General features: G+C 37.2%; 1 protein-coding gene across 1 annotated transcript in view; it reads left to right on the plus strand.

Annotated features, from left to right (window-relative positions):
- PRKX (protein kinase cAMP-dependent X-linked catalytic subunit) overlaps window positions 1-14,748 on the plus strand; it is a gene marked incomplete at both ends in the record, with an annotated part of 58,352 nt that overhangs the window by 16,820 nt on the left and 26,784 nt on the right. Inside the window, one exon of the mRNA XM_082006418.1 lies at window positions 12,209-12,377. Within this exon, the coding sequence (XP_081862544.1) occupies window positions 12,209-12,377 (169 nt within the window). The remainder of the gene's footprint in view (window positions 1-12,208; window positions 12,378-14,748) is intronic.

Raw genomic sequence — 14,748 nt, forward strand, 5'->3', positions numbered from 1 at the left:
GTTCATAGCTTATATGCAAGGAAATTATTTGAGTCTTTCAGGAAGGTATTAATTTTGCTATAGCTACAACACTAAGTCCTTTGTGCATATTATAATGAAATCTTTAGTACTCAGTACAACACATTCAAAACAAAGGTCAAACTAAATAAAGTTTTCAGAAAAGGGCTTAGTTGCATTAGAAATCTTTTTCCTGTTTTTGTCTGCATAACAGCTCAAGTGTAAGGTAAACATAACAATAGTTTTAAGTACCTTCTAAGACTCTCTTGTGCTGTATAAACTTTAATAGCATATGTAAAATTACAGATTATATGGGTAAATGCAAGCTTGCAAATTGGATGTGGTTTGAGCTGTAAAAACTTGAAATTTGTAAAAACTGCATCTCTTCTTTCTGGTGTGTAATGTCTGTTTATTAACTATATCAGTGTTTTTGTAAAAACTGCTAGATAAATAACCTGACCTTTTTAATAGCACATCTGTAGTATTGTGCCAGTAAGTTTTAGTTGGGTCACAGTGCTGAAGATTATGAAGTTGTATAGGTGTCATTTGGCACAGTTTTGGTGACATGTATGAAGAATTTAGTGAGTTGCTAACATTTCTTTTTTCAATGTCACAAATGTATACTTCCTTATACAAACTAACATATTCTGTGTCAGTAATTTCCATGTTATGAAATCCCACATGCACTTGTCAGACCATGTAACTTTGAGGTTGGTTTCATCTGTCTGAATTTAGACCTATGGACTATCAAACCTACAAGTGTAGAATCACTGTATAATCAGCAGAGGGAAATAGGTACTTCTGGGTTCATAAATTGGATGTGTAAAACTGCTCAACTGACTATAGAAGTGCCTTTTTCTCTCCTCGACTTGGAAAGGATTCCATCTGACTGGTCCAAAGGTAAGCCCTGTAGGAAGCAAGGTCAAGTTCCAACTCAAGGTGTCTGAGGTGGCTTTTGGTTGTTTGCCTAAAAGACGGAGAAATTCTGTCTCTCAGCTTGTCTTTGGGGTACAAACAAGCTAGTTAGTTTTTGGCTAACCGTGTACAAACAGTAACTTTACTGCTTCAGTTTTTTTGTATTGTGGAAAGACTTTATAAGTTCCCACCATAAATTGCAACAGGCCAAGAACAGTGGCAGCCTTTCAGGACATACATCCATTGTATCTTTTAATGTCGAACCATAAAGAGATGATATGGGGCTATGTGATCTTCTGTGGTAATCTTCTATCTTTGAAATAAGAAAGAACTCCCGTTTGTCATTTTTCAAAAATATCAGTCTTAAGGTTTGAAGAGAATCTGAAGAATGAACTTTCTGATGTTTCAAGGCCTTTAACTAATACTCAGTGGACAGGCTTTGTCTTCAGTGTGACTGTCCACAGGTGTGGTTTGGTGTTTTGGTTTTGGGTTTTTTGTTATCTTGAGTTAGCTCTAGGTCAGTGAAATTTTTAAAATGAAAGTCAGAAGTCTGAATGAAAAAAGGTTAAACTTAAAAAAAAAAAAAGGGGGTGGGGTGGGAAGGGAAAAGTAAGCCACCACCAAACTTTAATTTCACTGCTAATTTGATAGAATTTGCTTTCTGAATATTAGTGTATCTGGATTTTTACCTGACCTTTCTAGCTAAATCTCAGTTTTGCTGGTATATGTGTGTGTATATACATGTACAGGTGTGTTTCCAGACTAGGGCCTTCTATGCTTAATTCTGTGGTAACACACAAAATAGTAGGGAACAAAATAGCTATTTTGTGAAACATGCAAGAGAACTAAAATGTGCTGAGGGCATTTAAATTAAGTCAAAGTCTGTGATCTGTCTTCATCCCGGAGCTCTTCAACATAATGTGCTCTTCAATCTTAATCTTTAAAAGCGTTGTAGAAATACTATATTAAGTAGCAAATAGATAAGCTGTTTTAAAAGTATTTAAAAATACAGTTTTTGTGCACTATGTGAAGTCTGTTTCTCCTTTAGCACTACTTTAGGTGAAGATGGAAGCAAAATGTAATTGAAAAGAATGTATTGTAAGAGGTACCAGTCCTTCAAAGGCTGCTGTCCAGCACTGGTGAAGGAGGAAATTGATCAAGTACAAACAATATGGTTTTTATTTCATTCATTCAGCAATAATAAACCTTTGTATTTTAACAAGATTTTTTTTGTTTGCTTTTTAAAAGGACACAGTCAAGGATATTAAGCCTGATACTTTCTTTGCACTAATATGGGACTGACTTGCATCAAGTAGTTCTTTCGGAGAAAATAAAGGAATAAATCTGCGAGAACTGAGTTTCAGAACAGGCCAAAATATGCTGATATTGTAAAAATCCTGGAAGTGTGTAGAGGCACATATTTCTGGGTTGAAAAGGAAAGTGGCTAATTGAGTGTTTAGATGCCTACTAGGTACCCCTACTTAGCCTCACATAGTTCAGAGGGGGCTGCTGTTAAAGTTTTGACCCATGCTGCTGCACATATCTCTGATCTTTATCAGACACCATGTAACTTTAACTTCTATGGAACAAAGTGACTCTTTAAATCCTTCATGGATTATTGCATTTGTAAGTGTTTGTTTCTTAGTCATCAAGATGTTTATTTTTCTTAGACCATGACTTTTGGGCAGAGCCATGTTTTGTAGTTGTTTGGCTAGTCAACTTTATTCTAAGGTTTGCCGTTTTATTTGGGTATAATTATAAGCTTTATCCATAATGGTAGTTTTGCAGTGAAATGTAGGACCTAATATGTTCAACTGTAGCAATTGACAGAGCAAAAGCTGCTGGAACAATCTATTAAGTACCTGAACTATGGTGCATCTTCTACAGAGGCACCGTTTTAAACTTTTAAGACCTTAGTTACTGTCTCCTTTAGTTGAAGTTACTGAAAAGGTTTTAAGTCTGTCCTTGACTTTATGACACAGCAAATTGGGATTTTGGGGTTTCTTTGGTTGGTTCGTTTTGTTTTTTTCTTGTTTAGAAAACCAAACTAAATATCTCTGTGCTTAATTTAAATAAAGCAACTATCCAAATCAGTTTTGTAAATGCTTCCTATGATCAGGGAAACTGAACATGAAGATAGAAGTGCTGACAAACAATCAGAGGGAAAGCTTTACTGTATGGGGTAAAGATTTGATTGTGAGAATTAAACTTAGCAACAGAGCTGTTTTTTTCCAATTTAATATGTCCCTGCATAGGTTTCACTCACCATCTTTCTTTTTGCCTTCATTGGGAGGGGAGAAAAGTCACTGGGAAGCACTTCTAGCACATCATCAGAACAGAATAAGTGAAAAATGGTGTATTAGTGATTTACCGGAACTGATTCTTTATGAACTACCAGAGATAAACTGCAAGTTATTTGTCTTCATAGAAAATTAGAGATCAATCCCTTTTAGCTTAGACTGCTTCTGGGACATCCAATTCAAAATTTTCAGTGTAGTACTAATCCCAACTCAAGAAGTAGGAGCCATGTATTCACAGCAGCAGACCCCAAATTAAACAGTATCTGTATTACTCTAAACTTGATGGGAGTTTTGAGCACCAGTTAATGAACAAGTGGTGGCTAGATATTGGGTTTTGTATGTCTGGTTTTTTTTGAGAGAATCTTGGGGGGGGGAAACCACAAAAAAAATCCTTGTCTTTAATATTTGCATTCCAAGAAGCTCTCAGTTAACATGCTTATTTTAATCTCTTCTTACCTGAAAGAAGCAATTCTGTGAATAAGATTTGAATGATGTTCTATAACTTCAAAAAATCCAAAGATGGCCTATCTTGCTGGCATACTTTCTAATTTATGGATTCTTTTGCAACTATTAAAAAGTGACACTTTTTTTGATATTGCTTTAACTACCTGAAATTCTTATCAGATGGAGTATATAATTTAATGCTTTCTAGTGTTTTAATTTGGAATGTGTTGCTTGCCAGACAGGTACCCTATTCTTAGCTTAACTGTGCTTGTCTTTTAAAACATGAGAGACCCCCCTGATGAGGAAGACTGTCAAACTGGTAACAACAGATGAGGAGAAGGCTGAGGTACTTGACGACTTCTTTGCTTCAGTCTTGACTGGCAATCCCTCTTCCTGCACCTCTCGAGGGATGGACTGCAAGACACAGACTGGAGGAGCAAAATCCCTCCCATTATAAGAGATGGTCAGGTTTGAGACCACCTGAGGAACTTGAATGTACATAAGTTTATGGGACCTGATGAGATGCATCCCAGAGTCCTGAGGGAATAGGCTGATGTAGCTTCCAAGACACTCTCCGTGATATTTGACAAGTCCTGGCAGTCAGGGGAAGACCTTGGAGACTGGGAAAAGGGAAACATTGCACTGATTTTTAAAAAAGGTAGTAGGAGGACCCTGGGAACTACCGACCTGTCAGCCTCACCTCTGTGCCTGGGAAGATCATGGGACAGGTCATCCTAGAAGCTATGCTGAGGCACACATAGTACAGGGAGGTGATTCGAGACAGGCAGCATGGCTTCAGCAAGGGCAAGTCCTGCCTGACCAACCTGGTGGCCTTCTAGGATGGAGTGACCACATCAGTGGACAAGGGAAGAGCTACCGATGTTGTCTATCTGGACTTCTGTAAGGCCTTGGACACAGTCCCCCCCAACATCCTTCCCTCTAAATTGGAGAGAGATGGATTTGATGAGTGGACTGTTGGGTGGATGAGGAATTGGTTGGAAGGTCAGTTCCAGAGGGTAGTGGTCAGTGGCTCAATGTCCAGATGGAGATCAGGGACAAGTGGTGTCCCCCAGGGGTACGTATTAGGACCAGCACTCTTTAATATCTTCATCAATGACATAGTGGGATTGAGTGCACCCTCAGGAAGTTTCCAGATGATGCCAAGCTGAGTGGTGCAGCTGACACACCTGAGGGACGGGATGCCATCCAGAGGGACCTGGACAAGCTTGAGGAGTGGGCCCCTGTGAACCTCATGAGGTTCAACAAAGCTGAGTGCAGGGTCCTGTAGCTGGGTTGGGGCAACCCCAAGCATTCTATGATTCTATTAATCACAGTTAGGGGAAGGGATGGGAAGAGTTAGAAAAATAACATTGAAGAATGAAATGGAGAAATACCACTTTCATGAGAATTGTCCTGAATATTGTTGATGTTAACATTTTGTGAAGGGACACGGACATGCATTTAAATTCACTGTTCTAAGAGCTTTTTAGAAATGGAAAGAATTAAGGGTTATCTTATCACCAGCAGGGTGGTGACTTTCTGGTATCATTTATTTATTGGCACCTGGTATTTCAAAATAAATAAAGAATAAAGAGAAAGGAGAAACTTCCAAGGATTCCGCTTATTTTGTTTAAAGACACCGTGGTAGTTACAGTATTTTTATAGAGACCAAATAAACTGTGAGGAGGGAAAAAAAAAGTATAATCTGGAATTAGAAAGGAACTTCTATCATGGGTCTTCTGTTGAATGGCATTTTTTTGGAAATCAGGAACTCGTCTCTGAACTATGTGAAGAACAGGAAGCTTGACTGATGGGTATTAATTGGTCTGGTGATTCCTGTGTAATTCAGATAGATTGTAATTCAGATAGTTTTAGTGACAAGAGTTGTTGATGCTATTGCTTGCTATTTTTTTGCATATCAAACCTTATCCGAAGTTGAAAAGAGAGTATGCCAAATTCTAGATTGTTAAATGTAGTTTTAGTGGTGTGTTGTAGGCTTCCTATGTACTAAGTAAGAAAAATCCTGAAAGTATATCAGATCTTTGGAATATGGAAGCAGCAGAGGTGGAAAATTTTTACAGCAGCATCTTTGAGTCAAAAGCTAGGCTGTACTTCAAACATGCTTTGCTACTTTCTTTTCAACTTCAGCTGAGCTGGGATAGAGAATTAATGATACTGAACTTTGAGTTGAAAAATGGGTTGACAAGGGATGAGTTTAGAATTCAAAACAGAAGTAAGAGTGAACCACTAGCATACTACTGGCCATAACATTTCTGGGACAGGTAGTCTGAAAATTATGATCTTGCCTGGAATGAAAGCAGGCATATTTCTTGCTGTGTAGTATCTCTTTATTCTACTCATTATTGCTGAGTAGAAAGGCATTTTCTCTATCTGAGGAGTTCCTAGTGTAAACTGAATCATAGCACAATGGATGAATGAACAAAGTCATAGAAGCAAGCTGCTCTGGCAGAGCTGCACATGGTGAACAGTACATGAGGCATCTCTATTTTATGCTTTTAAGCTCTTTTAATCAGACTGTCTCTTCAGATATATGATCATTGAAGGACATACAAAAGCTTTGCAAAAAATACCGTCTGACATTTACTTCTTGCATTCAATAGTATGAGATACACAGTTCTAGACAGAACAACAGGCAGCCTGTAAAACCTCATCTAAATTTCTTTATTTCTCTGGCGTGTTTTTCAGGTTTAGCTCAGAACCCTCTAGAGTGGTATAGAAGCAGTGGTCTAAGAATTATGGTGATCAGTCCACAGCTGGTTTGTGGAACAGTGTGAAGACACTGAATTTGAGAAGGTTGAGTGAACATCTGCAAGGCATTTTCAGTTGAGACTGGTCTATGGGTTGAAAAATAAAAAAAATGTGAACTTGGCTTCTGTGATGTCCAAAATCATCATCCTTGTTCTGTTTTGCCCTGTTCATGTGCCAGCCACATCTTCTGTTGTAGAAGCCCACAGCTGCTTGTGTCATGTGGTTTCCCCATATATTTCTTTGAAGTGTTAATCTTCTTATAACAAGTCTGTTTGGGCAGGCTGGTTTCCTTTGCTGTGCCACTTCTTCCCCTTCTTTGTCAAGAATTACTGACAGCCCCCACTCCTCATTTTAAGACATGTATTGCTAGGCTGTTCAAGTTCCATCCCAAAATGAGACAGAGATTAAATGGCAGACGAACTCAGCATTTAATAATGAGTTTGTAATCTGATACAATTCACCTAGTGTATCTCTGATATTCAACAGAATTAAGTCGGCCATGCTGTGGCTACCAACAAAGACTAATATGTGGCACAGTAGGAAACATTTCTTCTAACTGTAAATAAAAGCAAATAGATCTGATGCTTTTTGTAGGCATCTGTGGAAGTCAGGGCCAAGCCCTTTGAGACTCAGAAAGCAGCCCTCAGGGTCGTGGATCTCACATGACCTAGTTTATTCTTCATTAAAACAGATGGTATCTATCTGAGTGAGGCAAACTTGGTTTTAAGAAAGAGGTGGGGATTAGAAAGATGGGAAGCTGGAACAGTTGGGCCTAATTAATGGGAACAAAAATAAGAAGCAAGCTGAGCATTAAATTAGTCACCTACATCAATAGCAAAATAGTCACTACATGACTACTCAATTGTTTTAGCTGATCAGAAGTTGCAGGATTGGTTTTCCTAGCATCAAAAGTATCTAAAATTGCATGAGAAATCTTCCCACATTCTTTATTCTTTTTACCAGGCTTCAAAGAGAGCAAAATCCTGGAAGCTGGCTATGGTATTTTGGCATGGCATTAGGGAATCCTAATTAGGGAAGCCTTTTGTAAGGCTGAGAATGCCCTTCTTGCATTTGATACCTAGGCCAACCTGGTCCTCTGCAGTTTTTGGCCTCCTCCCTTTGTATGAGAAGGTTACCTAATTGAGAAGATGGTTGGCATTCCTTCAAGTTCTGAAACCGCATCACATTTGCAAAGGCATCCAAAATTCTTATTTTTTCTGTTGTAAACAGATTATACTGGATTAGTGGTTAGCATTTTGCATGCTTGTTCTGTTTGCCTGTTTAGTCCTGAAAATCTTGAATGATGTTGTTGCATGCTGCAGATAGCACAGGCACTCTTTGCTGGAAGTGAAGAAACCTTAATTTGCTATATGGCTTAGCAGGGAGAAGGGGACTGTGCTACTATTACCTTCTAATAAAAACTGTTTATGAAGTATAATTTTCTGATGTAAGCACATTTTTGCTCTAAACCTCTGGCATTACGTGGTATAATAAAGAGAGTCAGGCAGGGATGTGCATGTGTTTGTGTAGCCATTGCTCTTCCTTCAGCAGAGTAGTATTTGGTACATCCCAGGACTCATCCAGAATGGTACACAGTCCCTAAAGTTCTCTTGTTTTGAAATAAATGTCAGTAGATTATTGTGCAAACTTGTAAACACAGTTTATTTCTCTTAATTACTATGTGCAAGATGGGCAGGTACAGAATATTTCTATTTTAAGGTAATCCTGAGGAATCTTTGTTTATCTGTCACAGAGGGTCAGATTTAGCTGGTTCATACAGCTGAGCTCTCAGGTCATCAGGGCAAAAAATTGAACAATTCTTTCATGGGGATTAACAAAGCTGTTCCATGAGCTTAGTGTCTTTCTCCTGGAGGGCAGGAGGCAGTGGTGCTTTCATAGAAGACTAGTAACCTTGCCTTTTTCTGCTTCCAAAAACCTTGCCTCAGATTTATGGAGCTAGGCCTCCATCTTACACACTGCCACTTTGCTGCTTCACTTTTTTAGTTTTCTTTCCATGAATGTGAGGGGCAGAATTTGCACTGAGTCAGAAGAGTAAGACCTGTTTTTATAAAACAGCTAGATTTTCTTGACTGTGCTAAACAACCATGATAATAGTATCTTGTTGCAGCCTCCCGCCTTGACTGTCATGTCCCATCCTGTTCCTCTCTCTTCCCTTCTCCCCCATTTGCAAGGAAGAGAATTTTAAAAATCTCTGCAGAAGTGGCTAAAAGCATGAGCTGAGATCCAGACCAAATGTTTGAAGTGAGATGTTTGAATCATAGCCATTTTTGTATGCAAACTTTATCTGGTTGTCTGAATACTGCAAAGCATTAAAAAAAAAAACCTCAACAATTAGTCTTGTATGTGGCTGTAGAGAGGCATAAATTAAAGCGGATTTTCATACTTTTATACAACTGTTCTTAATTTTCAGCAAGTTCCCCTGCTCCCCCTTGTTAATGGCCCCACGTGGTTAGAGTAAGTGGTTGAAAAAAATACGTAGTACTCCCTGTGTTTGCTCTTGCTTCTCTTTGCAGTGAGAAGAATTTGACTGAACAGCTTAAATTGTGTAATTTCCAGAATATCACGATTATTTTTCTTGTTAGGGCTTTAAGAGAGAATATTGTTTGTCAAAAGTGCTGGAAGGGCGGTCGTTGTGTGTCTGGGTACTGTCACTGCCAACTCATGTAGGCCTAATGGATTTTCTGAGACGACTTGAATGGGAGAAAATTCATATTATGAGAACAAATATCTGAATACAAACGTTAGATGACTTCAGGTCTGTATTGTCTTTTTGATTTCCGTAGTTGCTTGAAACTTGGCTAAAGATGTTTGAAAAAAGACTGCCTGCAATCAGCTCAACAACAAAACTGGTTAGGGAGGTTGTATGTTCTCGCCTGTCTGTGTGGTCTTCTGGTTTTCCCAGAGGCTGTCTAGATTAGGTGCTTACCACTATTCTGGAACAGCCTGCCAGGATTTGCTGCTCCTGGCAGAGACATTTTTAAAGAGGCCGTGTTTCCAAAGTTAGAACTATTGCGAAATACATCCCTGACAGGTCCTTCTTTGAAAGTGGCTGGAACTTGTGATTGCTATTATTATTACTGTTACTATTTCTGAGCAGCACTGTTTGTAAAGTTAGACCAATAGCATAATGAAAAATTAAAGCATTCGAAAATAAAAAATATCTAGGACAAGTGCAACAAGTCATAAAACATGAGATCACTAAAGACCTAGGAACAAATAGGTATGTGTTCATTTACAGCTTTCCTGTTGAATATGTCTATGGAAGCACTTTGTTCATATAAGTATTAAAATGCATATAAAACCAGCATTTACTTATGGCGTTGGTACTGTTATTTTCCCCATGTCCACATTTGCAAGTCTTAAAAATGTAAACCGTTTTTTAGTTTTGGTGTGCAATACAACTATAGTTATTCTTGACAGTGTTTTTCCAGATACTCACAACTAAAATTTCAGCCTAACTAACCTAAGTTAGTTTTTTGTCTATGCACTTGATAAAGATGTAAATAATCAGTATTTTAAGTAGATTGAACAGATGACTCTGCTTTTTGGGCCTTTTTTTGTGTATGTTTTTTTTTACTGCAGAAGTCCATCTCCATGAAAATAAGGTTGTTTACAGGTATAGTCATGTGATGTTGACTGCATTGTTAAAGGATTTCATTGCATGATAAATTTTCCAGGGTGACCTGGTGGCTTAACCTCACTATCTGAGACCTGTTTACAGTATTCATGGTTAAAGAACTGTAACTGAGGACAGGTGGGAATGTAAAAGTGCTTTGATAGAGTCCTTTGTGCTTGGACAACTGTAATCCTTGGTGGGTTTGCATAGTGAGAAGTTTTATCTTGAAAGCTGCTTTTGAAAGCTGTATTGGTAATGGAGCTGAAAGTTCCATAAAACTGGATTGCTGAAGTTGTTAGTTTCTAGTTTGTAATATGAGTATTTTGTTTTGGTTTTTAGTAAAGGTGGTGCTCCTACACAATATTACAAGTGACTGGAAAGAGTAACTGTTAAATAAAATGTAAATGTTTTAAGTGAGAATACACATACAGAACACAAATATTTTGTTATACATTCTCAAGTTCTTGAACCTACTAAAGGCAAAAACTCCCTTGTTTTTTTTCCCCTCCTCAAGTAATGCAGTTTTGGAAGTTCATTTTTTGGTCTCTCTCCCATCGCCTTTCTCTCAAAAATCTATTTCCTTTCACAGATATACTCATCTCCCTGCACCCACTATAAGTCTTTAAAAATTGTCTTGTAGTATAGGTTGATCATAACCAGTCAGCACAATCTGAAATCAATTGACATGCCAGTTAATAATACTGAAACAGGTGTATGGGCTGCCTTCTAGGGTATGTGCACAGAAGGGGCTGATCGTGAGCTTAAGTATAAGTTTCTGATTTTTTTTTTTTAAGGTATTTCTTGGCAAGGGTGACCTTTTACAAGTTAGGCAATTGGTTTAAATGCCAAGCATCCTTTATAGTGGCCCATATTTCTATGTCAGAGAACAGGATTAAAAATATTTGTTCTACTGTTCTAATGGAACCTATATGGCATTGTTTACTGAGCAAAAAAACAATGAGCAACCACCCAGTGAGCTGAAATATGTGTTCATCTTCAAATGTGGTACAGTACAAGTAGCAGTGTGGCTAAATGTGCTGGTTTAACTTTCATTTCAAACTAAAAGAAATGCTCTGTTCAGTTACCTATAATTGTCTTGAATGCAGTGCACTTAAAAGGAACTTTTAATGACGAATGTATTGAATAGAGAAATGCATAATACATTATTTAAAATACAATATGTTTTTATTTTCCTTTTATATTTTTGAGTGAATTGAAAAAGGAACACATTAACTAGAAAAAAGGGTGCCTTGATATTACAAGGGTTTCCATGTAATATAACAATGCAGCACTATAAGCAGATTTTTTTTATTATTTGTTTTTAGAGTCAGCAACTTTTAAGTATTTTTTCCCATCACTCCCTTATTCTACTGAATTACTTCACCTCTCGGTGCACCTTTAAGGGAATAATCTCCTCACCTGAATAATCACAGGCAGCTATTCTCAGTCACTGAACCTTGGTAGATGAATATTTTTTTTTTGGTCATTTTTGTATATTCTATACTCTTCGTGTTCTGAGTTCCTACATTTTAAACCTTGATTGATTTTTAGCTACCTTGTTTCAATAAATAATATATGGAAAGTTAAGTAAGTTTTTTCTGTTGAGGAATTAAGTGTGTTACAATTGAACATTATATTCATGGTCAGTGATGATTTTTGTTTTATTTTATGCCACACTGCGGATATAATAAGCTGGATGCTGCTTTTGGGTTTATCCCAACCCTCCCCACCTGATCTAAAGTAAAACTGATCACTGAAATTTAAAAGAGTATTTCCCAGCCTTTCTTCTGCACTTGAGAACAGTTTTGCTTGCTTCATTTATATTGATTATGTTTGAATCTTATATATTGCATACTTTTTTAATACATCACCCTTACCTGTTCTCAGGACCACTTCTCTCTTCCCCTATCTATCCAGAGAGTGGCCATATCACAATACCTTTATTCTTATTAAATCATTATCAGTAAAAACTTTCTTTTCCCAAGAAAAAAAATTGTGTGAAACGAGGTAAAAAATATAATACTGATATATTGATGAGAAAAAACCCAAACAAACCAACCAGGAATTCCTGTAGGTTTTAATTTGTAAATTATCTTTGCTTTTTTCTTTTTTACAGTAAGTTGATGTTTCTTCGTTGACTTTTCAGGCACAGGTACCTTTGGGCGTGTTCATCTAGTGAAGGAAAAAATGGCCAAACGTTACTTTGCACTAAAAGTAATGAGCATTCCTGATGTCATTCGACTGAAGCAAGAGCAACATGTGCACAATGAAAAGTCAGTCTTGAAAGAGGTCAACCACCCCTTTTTGATCAGACTGTAAGTTGGTGTATTTTTTTTAATTAATTTAACTCCTATATAAAGTGCAGTTAAAGAGTTTGGGAGTCTCACTGCAAGTTGTTATGTACTTAACAACACCAAGCATTTAATTTCTATTATGTAATCTAGACTAAAATAGACTTCAGATTAAAATATTAGAGGAGAATCAATAATTTAAAATCAAGAGGCATAATTTAAACATTTAAGTAATAATATGTTATAAGCTTTACTCCATCTCTTATTTTCATCCTGCAGATGAGAAATTATCTTAAGTGAGGGGAAAATACTAATAAAGAAATGTCAGGATTGGCTCATCAAAATGAATTCCAGAACAATTCTTGATGTTGGAATGGCAAGAAAAGAAGTATTTCTACAGATATATTTCCTGTAGATATCTAGATGAAGATATAATTAGACTTAAGTATTTGCATTTTGAAAACTTTGTGAACTTTATTTTTGCATACTTTATTTTTAAAGAGTTTAAATTACTGCAGCACTTCTTGGGCTTTGTTAGTCCCATGTTTGAGGTTAAGATATGGAACCTATTGAGAAACATCATTTAAACACAGTTCATGAAGAATACCTTTTTTTAGTGGAATTGTGATGATTCTAATGATCTCTTTATTAAGGAGATAAAGCATCATGCTTTTCTGTTCACAGCACCACAGCGCCTTTTGTGTATCTGAGTGCATATTTATTAATGGGATAACGAAACCTCTGGGTAATTGCACAGTTAATTTCCATTTACGTTTTCTCATGCATGGATACAGAGTTATTGAGCAAGATTTGTTTTGCATTTAAAAGCTGCCTTAATCAGTTTTGCATAAAATTAGACAAAATTAGCTTTAGTTAATCTCTAGCTGCGGGGAGTGCAGCCTCTTCCCTGGGCTAAGAAAGTATCAGAGGGAAAAGAAGAGGTAAAACCATTGTAGTCATCCAGAAGATAGAAAGAGCCCTCCAGGAGGACACTTTCCCAGGTATGCGGTTGCTTTTTCCAGCATCATGATGCTGTTAATTTCCAGCCAGTGTTCAGATATCCTGTGCCTGGCATAGTGTCAGTAAGATGAGTGCTAGAGTATGTGGAGTTTGAGATGCATGCAGGAAAGCAAGATGGAGAGGCTGAGTACATGTTATTAGACTGGTTAAAATATAGACAAAACAAGGGGAACAGGGTTTTATATGTATATCTATGTACATACATAAATTCTTAAAAACTCACAAAACCAAGCAAACCCAAACCTACCAGAACCACCCAACCAAACAAAAACCCAGTACATCTGTGCATCTAGAACAGAGCAGCAAGTATGGGAATAGAGAAACTTGGATGAGAAGTCAGAGACACTGATGTCACAGGGTTTATGTCCATACAGAAGTGATCAAAAATCCAAACCAGTAAGTTTTCTTGGATCTCATTCATGTCTTGTTTCCAAAATGTCAGATTTTAAAGTTGCCAAAGGAAGGACGCAATTCAAACAGAAGTTCGCTTGTGCGCAAGGCAAACATTCTTCATGTCAACAGAAAAGGCAGAGAGCTGGAAGACATGCTCAGTGAGATGCTACATCAGCTACCCTCATGTAATTGTCCATGTGCAGCCCTAGTCCGTTGGCAAAGGAGACTCAAGGCAACCTAGCTGAAATGGGAGAGTCATGTTAATATTTTGTGTGCTTTAGGTTAAACTAGCATTCATGTACGATTATCACTGACTGTATGACAAATAAAACTTTCTTCAGCCTTTTATGTGGCTAACAGCTTTTTCTTAGCCACCTCCTTCCCTGCCCAATACATGTTTTTTTCCATGAATTATTTGATTATAATTGATCAGCAAAAAGAGGAAAATTTTTCTATATTGTTCTGCTTCAATGTCTTTGAATTGTGTTATCTACATGGTCTGTTTTTTATATTTTCAATTACCATCCCCACCTTAAACCTGGATAGTATCCTCTGGTTGCAAAACGAGGAATATGAGCCAGTGCAGCATAATACAGTAGTTTTTTAGCACTTGATGATGGAGAATTTTAAAGTAATGCTTCATGTGATTTATTTCTGGTGTTCATCCTTCCTGTATATTCCTTGTATACAAGACATTTTTTTTTCCTTTTAATTTTGAGAAATGCTCTCCCTGCGTGTAGGGAGGTCCTGGATCATCTTTTCCTTTTATCTACTTACTTTTTAAACTGTTTTTTGGAAATGTTTGTTTGGTGGTCTGGCAACAACTGGTCACAGGAGACTCCTAGGCAATCTTTACTGACATGTTTGAGTGATATATCATAACTCTGTGGGTACAGCAGTTCATATTGTGCTGTAATTTTGGCGTGTGTCTTTGATTTTTTTCTTTTTCAAGAGAACAAGAATTAATAAAAATCAACCTTGT

Source organism: Phaethon aethereus, assembly GCF_964289735.1.
Source record: "Phaethon aethereus genome assembly, chromosome: 1".
Taxonomy (NCBI): Eukaryota; Metazoa; Chordata; class Aves; order Phaethontiformes; family Phaethontidae; genus Phaethon; species Phaethon aethereus.